Source organism: Fringilla coelebs (assembly GCF_963513975.1).
Source record: "Fringilla coelebs genome assembly, chromosome: 3".
Lineage (NCBI taxonomy): Eukaryota > Metazoa > Chordata > Aves > Passeriformes > Fringillidae > Fringilla > Fringilla coelebs.
In genome coordinates, this window is record NC_140030.1 from 42273011 (window position 1) to 42288292 (window position 15282).

Consider the following 15282-nt stretch of genomic DNA (forward strand, 5'->3'; position numbering starts at 1 on the left):
AAAATATCACTGTAATTGAAGATACAAGGAAGTGCTTGGCCAAAGAAGACATATTAAAATCTTATGGGAAATGCTGGTAACTTCTTCCATGCTGGTTGATCTGTCATCTGTCAGGAAAAGAGCATAGGGAGCCTCAAATTCTTCTTGTGGTTCATTGAACTGGAAGGCTGTTTGATGCACTCATTACATGATGCTACTCTCTATTGAAATCTGAAGTAAAAAAAAAATAAGATCAGGAAACAAAGTGAGGCTACCTATAAGGAAGACTAACTGAGCTGGATAAACAGCAGTTACTACATCAGGACAGAACACCTGCTTGCTGCTCAAGCTCAGATAAGATGCATGTGTAGCTACCAAAAGGTGAGGAGGGAGCAGAGAAGATGGTGCATGAAAGTCTTTATAACTGATATTTTTCTTTATGCCTTTTAAAAAATTGTAAGGCAGTGATGTTTAGGGGCTGCCTCACTGCAAGTTTGTGGGCTGGTGTTACCAAAAGTTTTAGGAAGTCAAATTTTGGATTTAAGCTTAAAAATCAAACTACAGCTTTATAGACGTAAGGGAAGTGATATGTAGCTTGTTCTTTTTTTATTTTCCCTCTCTTTTGTTTTCTAAATTTTTATCTGTTATTGTTCTGAAATAGGAAAGGAAGCTAAATCCTCAAATTTTAACCAAATGATGGTAAAAAGAAGTGAGTTGTGGTGATTTAAGTTTGTGTAAATTGGAAATATTTCACCTTGATTAAAATCATTTGGAGCCTAACTACTTTTTCAAGAACCTCTTAAAAAAGTCAATTCAGTTAGAAAATTCATGTGTTTTAATACTTTGAAACTGCTTTGCTTGATAATTTCAAGTAATTCTCTTCTGTCAAAAAAAAAGTAAACCAAAAGAATGCTTCATGCTTAATGAGCTCTTCATATCCAGAGATATGTTGTTGACAGCCTTGATAGACCTGATCTCAATAAAGCATGTTTTGAAGCCAGGACATAAATAGAAATGGGAAGAAAATGAAAAAGAAGGTTTTCTCATATATATTTTGATCTACTTGTTCTACTTGGTATTACTGTTAATATTTGAGAGAGAAAAAAACCCAAACATAACCTTTTTTAGAACAATTTTTAGATAAATTTCACAATGAATTAGTAGATTGAGTTATTTAATCTATTCGAAAAACATAAAGACTTGTTCCAGGATATAATCTCTTTAAAATTATATTTCTTTCTGAAGTGGCCAGGCTCTTTATACTATAATACTGCTTGTTCCCGTAATCTCATCTACGACATTTTTTGTTTTTCCCTTGAAATCTATTTCTGTCTGAAGAGGCAGAAGAAAATCGGTGTGTTTTAAAAAGGTTATGCTCTTTTTTTGTGGTGTTTTCTGTAAAGTGAACTTAAATTCTACTTTTTAAAGACTGTCAACTTCTCTTAGTTAGTAGCATCTCCTGTGGACAATTCCAGGACTTTAAAAGCAAATGACACTTCTGGGAAGTCCACAGCATCACTTGCCTTTGAAGTACATACAGGAACAACTCTTAGCTATGAGAAACTATTAGTCTTAAAGAAGCAGATTTTAAATCTGCTGGAGTTCAAGTGCAAACTGGTGGTTTTTGAGGCGGGGGGGAGGAACCTTTTGAAAGGAAGTAGTTGCTTGATCTTGGAAAGTGGTTCTCTCCTGTCATAGGATTAGACAAATATTCAGTTATGAGTCTAGGACTGGAGCTGAATGTGATGTTTCAACTAAGATTTAGAAATTGTGTTGTATGACTTGAGCCATTTAAGACCTAATTAAAATAATTAAAATTAAGGCAATGAATACAATATATTTTTCACTTTTTATGTCTGTTTTGTCTATTTGATCAGTGATTCCTTAATGTAAGATGGATATAATTCTTAATTTCTTTTTCTTTGTTTCTCTTTTAATCACCCACATTTTGCACTCTTTTATTGAATGGTTGTTGAGGATGATGCTGGATGCCTTTTTTAAAGGTGATTTTAGAGCCATGGATTTCCTTTATCTGAATGGACAATTCCCCAAAGGGCATGGTGGTCAAGACAATAATATGTTGGTATAGCAGCTACAGTGATAATTTAATTGCTAAACCGAATATTTTTTGGGAGATTCACATTTGCTTAATGTATTTTTATTATTACTGTAAATATGGATACTAAGAGAGCTGATACTTTTATTTTAGAGAGGAAGAAAAGGTATAAAGCATGCATAAACTAGGTCTGGATACTTCTCCAATAAATTATCATCAGGGCTTTTCCATATGTCAAGGTTCTGCAAGATAGTACGTTGACTCTGAGAGAAAGCATGATTTTATGTGTCCATTTAACTATTTACATTTTTAAAAATGTGTCTATCTCCTTAAATGCTAGGGCTCAGTTTTATGAATTTTCCAAGGAATTGCTAACATGTGGTAAAAATAAGAGAGAGATATCTCACTTGCTTCAGAGCTAAAAAAAACTTCAAAATTGTGTCCACGTTCTTTGTCTCCTCAGTGTGGGATATATCTTCTAGGGTAAAAACAAATGGTAAAAGCTGTGTGGTTATTTGACACTCTGCAGCCAGTAAAAGGCCAGTAGTGTCACTCCCAGAGGTATGGTAGAGACCAGTACTCCAAGTGCACTGTTCATCTGCCCCTGGACAGCACCATCGTGTCCAACTCTATTCATTCCCCCAAGTTTCTACCTTGTAGGAAGGAAAGCCATTTATGTGATTGATCCATGTAAGTGTAGATGAACTCTTCCATACTGTTTTTTGTGTCTTTCAATCCATAGAGTAGCTGCCTTCAAAAAATTAAGATGAGGCGTGCCTGCTTCTGAGGACAGAATCGTAACTAGATGATGTTTAAGATTCCTTCCAACCCAAACTATTTTATGATTCTGTGACATGTATGAAATAGATATTTGTATTTGGTCTGGATCTAATTTGATTTGAGATTGGGTGGTATGAACGTGGTAAAGGGGGAATCAGTGCTTGTTTATAGCCCAGTTTGAAATAAGAGAGAAAATTTGGAATCCTAGTCTCCCTTTGTAATAATCTTCAAGATTACTACTAAGACCAGGCATTAGTTTGTTGTCTCCCTCTTTGAAGCATTCTCCCTAAATTCTCAGAGAAGGAATAGCTGTACATTTTACCCCTAATTTGAGAAAAGGCTTGAGTTTTTTTCAATATACTGTGGGTAGCAACTGGACCCTGGCCCGTGCTTTATGATGCAGAAGTGGCTAAGTCAGAGAAGATGAATGTCTGCAGTCCAGCTATTGCTCCTCATGTCAGACTGAGCCTTAGAGTACTGGTTTGTTCTGTGCTGATCAGACCTGCCTCATGTTCAGGAGTGTGTAATGAGGAATGCAAGATAGCTTGCCACAGGAGAAAATAGAGGTTGTGCCAGGCTGAAATAGGTACAGGGAAGCTTCTAGAGGGATATGATCAATAACAGCGGAGTGAGCAAAAATCAGGTTGGGTACAGTGTAATAAGAAAGACCGAAGACTGTACAAATAAGATGAAGTAGATGAATAAACTAGAAAGGTAAATTCTACCTTGACTCGGTAAGAAGAGATGCAGTTTTTACTGTGGGGCTATGGTAATAGAAATAAAAATGAACATAGAATGGACAAAGGTTTTAATATTATAATAAAGCCTCTGCCCTGGTAAAATTTTATGGAGTAGGTATTGTGGCACTAAGTAGATGAGTTTTTTCTTTCAGGAAATTAGAAATGTGTGAGTCCTTTTTTTGTGGCTCTCTGGTTTTAGAGTCCTGCATTGACTTTCATTATTTTAATTTTTTTTTTATATTAAATAATCACTACTTTCTGCTTCCTTCGATTTAATTTCCTTTTTTTTCTATCAAGATTTTTTTTTTAATATAGCCCATATTTGTACAGGCAAAAAAATTGTAATAGGGCTCTAAAACGTTTTTCTTGCTAAAAAGGATAAATATTGCTTCTTTTGATCATTTTAAATGGAAAAGCATATTTCTTTTAACTGGGATTTCATGTTAAAAAACAAATGCAGAAACAGACAAAACCCCAGCAATCCACCCCCCCTCCCCCCCCAAAAAAACCCAACAAAAAAAACACCCAAAAAACCAACCAAAACCCAAATAAAAAAAACCTCCTAGCAGGATGTAATGAGAGGCCAGTTAGTTTTTTCTCCCTTAATTTATGGTCTCTTTGTTAATTAAATTCCACTAAACTGTCCCTGGACACTAATTAAGTCCTTTCAGATTTACAGATTTGCTACAGTCAATTGTCTTTAAGAAAGAAAAGTGGGAAAATGACAATATGTTTGTCATCTGCATGTCCTAATGGATTTAATTGGTCTCAAAACAATAACTTAATTTCAAGTACATATTCTAATCTCTGTGCTAAAGAAAACAGACTAGACAAACTGTAAATAAGTTTTTGAATCACAGACAATTAAAAAAAAAGAGAAAAATGTATGAATAATTAGATGATGAGCTCTTAAATTATGGTGGCACTTGTATAGATATCAATATATTGATACTTTTATATATCAACAGAAGAAGTTGATATAAACAGCATTCTGGATATTTTTTCTTAATTAACTTTTGTTTTGGTCTTGAGTGAATGAGTATAAACACCAAAAATCTGTTACATCTATGAACAGAAGCCAAAGTAAATGCTGAAAAATTATTTCAGAATAAAAATATTTTGCGTTGGTCTTTAGCACTGAATCCTGTGCTTTAACTGAAATGAAGGAAGTTGAAAGATGTCATTTTGTTGCTGTGTTCACAGTATGCAATGGCATTGATTTGAAATAAAATGACAGTTTCTTTCTTGGGGCTGGTAGTAAAATTCCCATTATCTAATTCCTGCTGTATTTGGTGTTAATTTGGCCTCACCTTGATTTTGTGTGCAGTTATGGTCCCCAGAATCTAAAAATAATATTAAGGTACTTTAATGTGTCTTGAGTAGCCCAACAAGGCTGGTGAAAGGGCTGGAAGGCATGATGTCCTATGAGGACTGTGGGATATCAATATATTGATACTTTTATAATCAACAGAACAAGTTGAGAGCTAGGAATATTTAGGTTAGAACAAAATAACAGGTGTCCTTGAAAGGCTGGGGAATATCATGAGTTTGGTGGTTTGTTGGTGTTTTTATGGGTGGTGGTATGGGTGGTGGTTTTTTTAAATTTTGTTTTGTTTTGGTTTTTGTTTTGGTTTGGTTTTGTTTGTTCGTATGTTTTTATTATCATTAATTTTATTCTTTAATTTTTTCAACATCAATTTTTTCATACTGATCTTCCTAGACAGAACAGAAAAAGAAAAGACAGGTAAGGGTAACCTTCAAAAGTCTCTATCAGGACTATTTACTACCACTGGTGCTAATGTCTCTATCAAATGTGCAGAAACATTAAATTATAAAGGAATATTAAGTTTCTCCACTGCCATTGATACTGATTTCTCAAATTGGATTTATATTTATTTTATATATAGATGAAAACTGCATCTAACTGCATCCGCGTGTACTTTTTTATATTTATAATGTTTTGACTTGTGCAGTTTTAGCTAGCATTTATTCTGGTTATATGATGCAGATGCAGAATTCAGAGTACTGGTTGCTTATGAATGGCTAGGTGGGTATTTTTTCCTGCAAATACATAAATTTGTGTATAAACCATATCAAAGATAGCGATTGGAGTGCACAGCTTAGCACAGAATGTTAAATGGAACTAATTCATTCCTAATTTGTGCATTATCAATTAACAGTTATTCTGTGTTGCTTTAGTGGAATGAATGAAATGAGTACCTAAAGGAGAGGTATATTTACCAATATACCTCTCCTTTAGGTGAGGTGAACAAAGTAGACTTGGAGCTTCCCATGCATGGAATGGCATGTAGAAAAGATGTTCCACATCTTTTCAGTCACCAGTTCAGAGAGCTTACAGCATTTGTAGGACTTTTATTGAACATTTTTATTGAGGAAAAAGGACTTTTAAGCCTTCTTTAATAAATTCAAATTAGGTAAAATTATATTTACTAATAACACTAATAATTTGGACAGTGAAGGAATAGTATCCTGAATGATTACATATTCCATAAAGTCTTTTAAATTCAGAGTGTTTCAAGTGCTGTGCACAGTAGTTTCAAGGGAAGATTCAATTAGTAGTTTTGTGCTAAACCAGATTGTGGTATTTGGATGTAGCTAGTTGGTGTATTCCTTTACTAAGACAGTTATTGCACATTTATTCTGTAAAGTCCAGAAATATTTTTCTAGTGTTATATGAATATATCAGTAATACAGAGGATGTTGTGAAGTTAAAATTTCACTTTCAACCAATTTTAGTCTTTATGCAGATGTTTGCAGTTACTTTAGCTAGTTGTCTGAAGAAAAACTGTTCAATTTTGTTACTCTTTTATGGCAAATGGACCTGTAATTGTTCTTTGAGACTAATTCTAAACAGATTTCGATTAAGTTTTTGAAAAACAAAGTAAATGTCAACAAGTAAACAAAATGCATGATTCTAGCCCATCTTTCAGGAAAACATGTTACTACAGCTCTCACCCATATTTTGAACAAAAATTGAATTTGGAGTTACTGCAATAAGACTCAGTATTACAAAAACAAATCTATGGATTTAAAATAAATAAGTTTTAAAAATGCAGAAGGTGCTTTATAATATTTTTCTATAAGCCTAAGGAACAGAGGTGGAGGTAATATTTCCATAAATTATAACAATGAACATATTCCAAACAGTGCTTTAATTGTATTGCTTTTGTGGGTTTGAATAAACTTAAGAATTAAAACCTTACCGAAAGTCGCCTAGGGAACTTCTGATCAAAAGAATTGTTTCATGAAGACTGGAAAATTTTTTATTATGTCCAAATACAGAAATATATGATAGGAAAACTAAGTGGAAAATGAAAAGAGGAAAACTGAGACAAGATCAGGTTCACACTCTTGTATGGGGCATACATTCAAGATTTATCCAAACTGAATTACAGTTTTACTCTTATTTCATATTACATATTTTAGTAATAGTAAAGTAAAAGTATTACATATTTTATCCTCTGGTTGGGAGAACACTGTGAAATATACTTGTGATGTCAGTCCCTTTGTGAATTGCTCTGCGTCACTCTCGGTTCAAATATTACTGTCTTGATTCATTTCAGCTTCAATTAGAGAGGTTTTTTTCTCTCTTGCGCTCTTACCAGTTCCTTTCTTTTGAAGCAAAAATGAAACTGCTTTTGTTTCCAAGAGTAATTGTGCTTAGCTGGTGTAAATTCCATCTGAGGATGTTAATTTATGCATCTTTTCAAGCTAAGTCCATTTTGGAATTGGTAACTTGTTGTATTGCTTCTTTTGTCATTGATTCTGACATCTTTGACAAAATCTTTTATTCTTTGACAGTAGTGTAGTTTCACTCTTCACCCTCATTAAATTGCACTGCTCATGCATCATCCACTTGAGAGATCATATTTCATATAATTATGATAATTAATTTGAAGTGCCCAGGACTATTAATTCTTATTGCTGTCACCATCATAATACTGAATTCATGATAAAACTTTATGAAAATGCTCAAAAAAGTGTATTTAGAAAACAGAATAACAACAACATTTCAAATCAGGCATATCATGATAGAGCATTTGACATAATAGAGAATAAATGTCAACTGTAGCTGGAGTGTAGAAAAAGATGGAAAATCCAATATATCAATAAGGCATAATGTTGTCTTAATTTTCAGCATTTCCTTCAATTATGTTATTTTTTCTTATATTTTCACACATTATATGTAAAGGTAAGAAAAGGATGGACAGGACTCAGAGTTTTTTATTATTTTTTTTTTCTAGCTGCTGTATGCTGCATCTGATAAGCACTCAGGTGGTATGAAAAAAAGTTTTATGGTGATCTTCAAGATCAAAACTGTTCCATGAAGTGAAGGTCTTTTCTGAACTTTAGCGGCACATTGATTCTCTCTTGTGGAACTGTGTGGGATGGGGTAGAGGGCTTTTTTCACTGCAGTACTGCAAAGCCTTTATTAGAAAAGAATTGTTACTGGAAATAAGCTGAATTGGGATTGGCTATTTGCAACTATAAAAGATGTTTGCACCCATGCTCTGATGTGCTTGCTTAGCATATTTAAGGAAAACAATAAAGCTGATTATTGCCTTGCTCTTCAGTTACAGCTGGTTATGCTGAAACAGCAGTACAATGGATTTAACATTCTGATGCTTAGACCCGAGATGCAGAAAAATTAAGTGATATGCACAGTATCAGAATAGAAATCTTGACTGTCTATGGAGTTCAACCTAGATTCACAGTTTTCTTGTTCAGTGATTTTTTTTAACCCTAAAGCTAGTCTGCTCTATGTACGCTATTTTAGTAGTTGCAGCTTCAATATTAGTCATTAATATAATTTTAAACACTTCTTTCCTGTACTAAGTAACTGTTTAAAAATTATTATTTTTTTTAGTCTAAAGGAAAGGGGGATTTGGATTTTAGTTTGGGTTGGTTTTTATTTTTTTCTGGCCTAGTCTAGACACTTATAAATTTTTTCACAATAATGAGATTTATATTTCAAATGCATATACATACCTGCAAAGATGTGAAATTAAAAATGCCGTTCTGCCTTTTTTTGTTGTTTGCTTGTTTTAGAAGGGAGAATTTTTCTCAGCTACTGAGAATTGGAACAGGCTGTCCAGAGAGATGGTGACATCACCATTCCTGGAAGTTTTCAAGAAATTACTTGGCACTTAGTGCTATGCTTGAATTGGTGTGGTGGTCTTTGGTCAAAGGTTGGGCTTTATGATCTTGGATAATGTTTCTAGAATAGAATCCTTTTTTCTTACACAGTCTAGGGAAAAAAAGTCAGAACAAAACTACCTAGCCTGAAATGTTTTCTCTGATTACTGGCATGGCTACCATCCAAGAGATAGTTTTTGAAAGTATTTTCAGTAGGAAATAATGTGACTTTTATTTGCCCTCTGGTACTCAGTGGTCCAGAACTGTCTTTTCAGGGTGACTAATACTTTTAGTTAGTGATATGCTCAAAAGAACTATATTACCAAACCCTCTCCACCCTGTCCCTCCCTTCTCCTCAAGAATTCCAAATTGATCAAATTATTTTTTCCCTAAAACATAAACTGCTGCAGTGTAAATTCTTTAAATGGGTTTGTATAGCCAAAAGGCCACATATGGGCAACGTAGAATTTGGAATTTATTCCTTAAGATATGGTAGAACATGTCTATATATTCTAAGGTTGTTCTGATTTATAAACAGTGGTTTGCATCTCTTTTGTACCTCTGAAGAAGAGTTTGGCGAGTAGTCACACTGTATGGTTTGATAAGGAGATAGGCACATAGGTATAGGTAGTTGGACATTGTTCTCACTTCATACATCTGCACTCTTTCCCCCAGAAGGAAATTATACAAATATACCTCCAGAACTCATTTGAGAAAATACTGCTATTATCATGGATGACTCTTGTGTATTGGCTTGCCCTCATGAATCTAATTTTTAAATTTTCAGACATTTGAAATAGAACAGCTATACTTTTGACAAAGGGCTTGTTAAATAGATTTTTTTTTGGTGAAAAGTCTTTTGAAGTCAGTTACCAGACACACTTCCTTCTTTTTACTGATATAGTACTATTGTTTCCCTTGTAGATGTCACATTTAACAGCAAAATAAGTCAGCATAATACTAGATATCCTTGAACTCCTCTTCATGTCGCTGCCACTAATTATAGCACATTTTAAAATTGCAAGTTGCAAATGACATCAGACTCTAATGCATTAATACTTGTGAAATATATACATGCATACACATGTACTATTTGGCTTGCTCTCCAATCGTTTAACTACCAAATTGAAAAATCCTGCTAAAATTTTGGACTCTAAAGCTACTAATAAAAAACTTCATTAATTATATTTACAATGAAAAGACAATTGTTTTTTCTGGACTACTTATCTTAGAAATTTTTTGATTAAAGACACCATTGCTACTGTATTTAACTGGGGTTAAATACTACTGGTGATCATTTTAAGGATGCTTTACACTGCTGGAATTGAGTGAAATGATCTTAATGTAGTACAAAACCTTAATATGAATATATGAAAGGTCCATCAAGCTGTCTTTTTCCTTTGTCTCTATTTCTTCTGTGCTTTTCTTAATGGGGTTGCTGTATTAGATACAACAGCACAATGAACACAGAACAGCCCACTGTTAGAAAAATCCTACCAGCTAGTGGAATTTCTTTTTAATCCTTTCACTAGAGATGGTATTTTTTTTTTAATTGAAGATGATAAAACTAAACTTTAGAGTTCATGAATAATCTGTGAGTTCTTTTGCTGCAATTAACTGTTCCAACTGATGTGAAACATTCTATCAATGCTAATAAACCAGCATTCTCCTCCCTTCTACCAGTACCCCTTTCAAAGCCCCATACACAATGAGATTTTTCTGAGGCATAACCAAAATAACTGGGCAGGGGGCTGTCAGGGAAGGAGAAGAGTACAGAGAGGTGTGAGAAAAAACAACTTGCTAAAAATAGAAAGACTGTTTTCTGGTGGTCCTGCAAAGCAGTATATTATTAGTTTTGAATTTTTTGACATGGTTAAGATAAGGAGTAGCCTTTAAAAGAGCATTAGTGTTTTCTTACAGAAAAAGGTCGATGTGTTCAGCCTATTGCAAAGTGCATTTGCTTGCATTCTTCCTGTGTAGCACAAAAGCAGCATTAATGGAAATGATAAATAGTTTGATGAGCAGGCCAGGTGGCGCAGCAATGGCCTGCAAGACTGCTGAGCTGGAGACAGGTTTTAAAACAAACTTAGGGTTCTTGCTTCCTGGACTGGTTGAAGTTGAACATGTCGAGGAGGTAATGTGATTGATCTCTTTGGAGGAAGATGCCAGCTGGAGAGCTCACAAACTGCTCCTTCAGGATTCTCCTTAACGATGAATTGATGGCAGCTTCTGAAAAGAGTTACTCACACCGCACTCTTCCCAGCCATTCAGAGGTAGGGCTCTATCACAGTGGCTGCTAAAAGAAGGAATTGAGAGTTTGAAGGGACAGGAAAAAGGTGTCCCTGGTGAAAGAAAATGCAGGAAGTACATTCCCAAAATGCAGCTATTATTTCTATACTATTCAAAATAGATTTTTTTTTTTTAGGAGCTTATACACACAAATGGTTGTATTCTGTTTGCTTTGGAGTTTTTAATTTGTTTTTGTTTTGTTTTTCTTGTGGTTTGTTTGTTTGTTTGGAGTTTTTTGGGTTTCTTTTTTTTTTTTTTTCTTCATTACACTCAGATCTTGTAAATCCTAAAATAAGAGGTCACCTTTTCATGTGAGGACTGCAATTCATATTATATTTTAAATCAATTGTTTGAAAATTATTCTACACAAGTGTTCAATTAAAAATATTCTAGATTGCCTCAAAATCATGGTGAAGAAAGGACTTGTTTTGTTTTTAGCTTCATAGTCCTTGTAGTTCTTGAATTATATTCCTCCCTTCATTGGAAGTTCTGATACCCCTTCTTCTGATAAGTTACATAAGTGTCCTTTTGAAACTGTCCCTTACTGATTCAGAAACTTTTATTTCTCAGTACACGACAGCTTGTTACTTTTATCCTGCATAACCAGCTTGCTATGACATTTCCTCTGATGTCAGACAACAGCAATGAAACTTTGGTATTATCAGTAGCTCAAGAATTTTAGTCAATGCGTAAATATGTTTGTTTGACCTGAAACATCCAATATGCACAAAAGTTAGAAGGGTAGAAATTGAGTCCCACAGACAAACTGCACATAGTAGGAACAATAGTAGGAAGCAATCTTCTTTGAGTCTTAGGAATCTCAATAATCCAAATGGAAAAAGTGAAAAAAATTGAACAAATTTTGGTAACATCTAAAAATGAAAGCAAACAATAATTTGTCTGATTTCACCTGATGTAGTCAGGATTTAATGTTATAGAGACTAAATAAGGTAGAGCTCATTTTTTGTTACTCTGAGACATTAGTTTTACTGTAAAAAACCTTAAACATATGATATCTCATAGCTGCAAAAAATTGAACTCCAAACAGATTGTTACTGATAGGGGCACAATTTATTTATATCCTATGTGAATTGCCTGGTTAGCCCTCAACTGTTTAATGCTCTGATGCCCTGGAACTTTTTTGGCCATTGCTACTGCAGAAACTACTCCAGCAGATGCCAGGATGTTAGGGTGTTCAGGAGAAGAGCAGATTAGTGGCAGCCAGGAGTTGGGCAGCAGTTATTGTCCACAGATGAACACAAAGGCTGCTGTTTTCATGCAGGACCTTGTTCTTTTGGATTATATCTTTCCAGTGCTTAATTTTTAATTTGGTTACAAATAATGACCCACTGTTCAATATTTAATCTAGAAAAGCTTTTGTTTGTGTATGGTGGTGTTTTTGTTTATTTTTTTGTTTTTAGATAAATTGTTCTGTTCTTCAGGAAATTATTTTGGTGGATTTTACTTTTCAGTAAAACTAATTTATTCTTTCCACTCTTTTAAAGACACAAATGCATCATCCCAAATGGTAGATACAGTGTAGAAGGAAATGTCTAGCCTTTAATTAGTATCTAAAAGAGACAGGTTTTTAGTGTGATCCAGAACTGATCTCAGTTCCCACTAATGCCTGAATTGTGAAACCCTGCTTCTCAACGTTTTACCAGAGAAATAAAATGTACCAGAGTAAGGTGTGCTCAGTACTCTCTGATATTTTTTTTTGTTCTGTGAGGTGTTTCTCTGCAGCAAGGAGCTGCAGGGTAACTGTGGCAGTGGTACTTGCCACGTGTGACACACCTTCACAGCAGCACCCCACACCGTGCGCTCTCCACAGAATCGCATGTCGTCACTCCCTTGCAAGTGAGGGGGTTTTGTTTTCCAAAATCATCCTGTTGAGAGCCCAGCAAGCTGGAAGATGATGAGCATATGCCAGTAAAGAATTTATTGCCTATAGTGGGTGGCCAAGTGGACCGCTGAAGTGAGTCATTTAGTAGAGTGGAACATGTTTTGTTCCACATAATCCATAATCCATCTCAACTTTCCAACTTTACTGGTGGCTGGAAACATGGTGAAATATATATGTAAAATCTTAAAAATGGAAGTATGTATTCACTCTAACTATTACTAAAATAAAATATTCTGCTATATGTAGAAGCTATGAAAAATATTACAAAAAGTTTAAGTTTTCTTTTTATTAAAAGTTTAAGTTTTCTTTTTATTTCACATTGATGAGGAAGGAGAAAAAACACAACTTTGAAAACCCTGGAATTTGCTTGTGTTTTAGATTTAATTTATATTAAAATATATTTTGAGAAATCTCACTGGTTACTATTTGTAATTGACAGTTATTGAAAGCATAAATTCTTCTTTCTGTGCCTGCCTGCACATCTGTACTGCCCCAGCACTGAGGTCCAGTCAGTGCATTGAAGAAATACACATTTGCAGGTTCTCTTCCCCACATTCTCATGCTCAGGTTTCTTTGGTAGCTTTCTACCTTTTGTACTGCCTTCCAATGTGGTACTTTGTTTATTTCTCATCACTTCTCTATCAGATACATAGGTAACCCTGATGGCAGATGCTAACATAGCATTTTCCTTGTTAGCCTTTAATTATTTTAGTTCCTGCATCTGTAAATCTCCTATTTCAAATTTTGGTGTGATTTTTTCTTTCTCTGAGGTAGTCCAATAATGATAAGATTTATGAAGATTACAAATTTGTATTTTTTTAATTCTTGAACAGCCCAGTTAGGACCTCTAAGGACTTATGTTCTTGGGTAATTCTCTGGAACAGAACAAAGCTTGGAAGTTTTGAAATCCTTGGGTTTCACCCACTGCTGTTTCCTGAGGTTACCATGGTTAGAGCTAGAGCTAAAAGCACCAAGGTTCAGCTCCTGTGTGGGCCATTCAGTTAAGAGCTGGACGTGATGGTCTTTGCAGGTTCCTTTCAACTCAGAATATTCTGTGGTCCTCAAACTAATTAAGCTATATGCTTAATTCATTAGGGTACTGGAAAACAATTACTTCAAAAACTCCTGCAGGCAAGAAAACACTTCTTGCCATTCTGTAACAAATCTTGGACCTACAGTGAAAGACTAAAACTGTATTGTATTAGTGCAACCAATGGGGATAGATCAAGGTACCTGTCAATCTGTATTTTCTTACATTTGTTTGCCAAAATTTGGTAATCTAAACTTGCTGCAGAAAAAGCAACATCTCTTTTCCCTTTCTTTCATCCCATTTCAAAGTTTCTTGACAGTTTAATTGTCCATCCCATCTCCAAAGGTGTAACAAAGGTGATTGGTGTAACACCTGAAAATATGCCTAAACATGCGTATTAGGGACTCTGCCCATTTGAGTAAAGAATGCTCTGAAAGAGCAGTTTGCAGTCAAGAAAGAACTGTTAGTCTTCCCTTTAACATTAAAAATACTCAGTACTTGCACAGAAAACTTGAACATCATGAATCACTATGATCTTTCATACAATCAAATTAATTTCAAAGTCGCCTCCAAAAACATCATAAGTTTTGTTCTGGAGTGGTTTTAATTCTGAAACTGGCAGAGTAGTGTAAAGCTACTTCTGTTTCTTGCTGTTCTTGAAAACTGATTCAGTCCAGAAATAGGAGAACAGATTCATGTGAGAGTGTTCTACAGTGCTGAAATGATTCACAACTTTGTATGTAAACTTGATTTATTATTTGGGAGACTGTCTAGTCTGATTAAAAACTATTAGTCTGGGATATGGCTTTAATTAAATTAGAGTAATATGTTCTTCAAAGAGGAATGGCACAGTTGCACGATAAGGCTAGAGGAAGATATGTCTGTTTGAAGGTAATCCTAAATGAGGCTCCTTACTCTCCATTAATATTAAGGAAAAAGAGACTTGTACTAAAGTGTTGGGAGTACAGATACTTTTTAATATTTCTTTTTAATAACATTTTTGTGTATCAGTTCCAACCAAATGAGAAGGGAAAAAGTATCTGGAAGCTTTGAATGCTTATAGTATGTTCTCCTGCTAGCAGTTCAGGTTCTTGTTTTGATAATTTTCCTGACTCCTGTTTTCTTTAAGGTCTCATTCGATTACAAGAGCTCATCAAGGCTCCATCAAGATACAACCTAAGACTAAAAATCCGTCAGTTACCGGCTGACACAAAAGATGCAAAGCCATTGCTAAAGGAGATGAAAAGAGGCAAAGAATTCCATGTAATCTTTGACTGCAGCCATGAAATGGCAGCAGGCATCTTGAAACAGGTAATCCTCATTCTGCTTTAGATGTCTTAATCTTTTT

The 15282-nt window shown here is 34.6% G+C and overlaps 1 protein-coding gene across 1 annotated transcript in view; it reads left to right on the forward strand.

The window, feature by feature from the left end:
- Positions 1–15282, forward strand: part of GRIK2 (glutamate ionotropic receptor kainate type subunit 2) — a gene marked incomplete at both ends in the record, with an annotated part of 340423 nt that overhangs the window by 116303 nt on the left and 208838 nt on the right. Inside the window, one exon of the mRNA XM_084201897.1 lies at positions 15064–15245. Coding sequence (XP_084058023.1) covers positions 15064–15245 — 182 coding nt within the window. The remainder of the gene's footprint in view (positions 1–15063; positions 15246–15282) is intronic.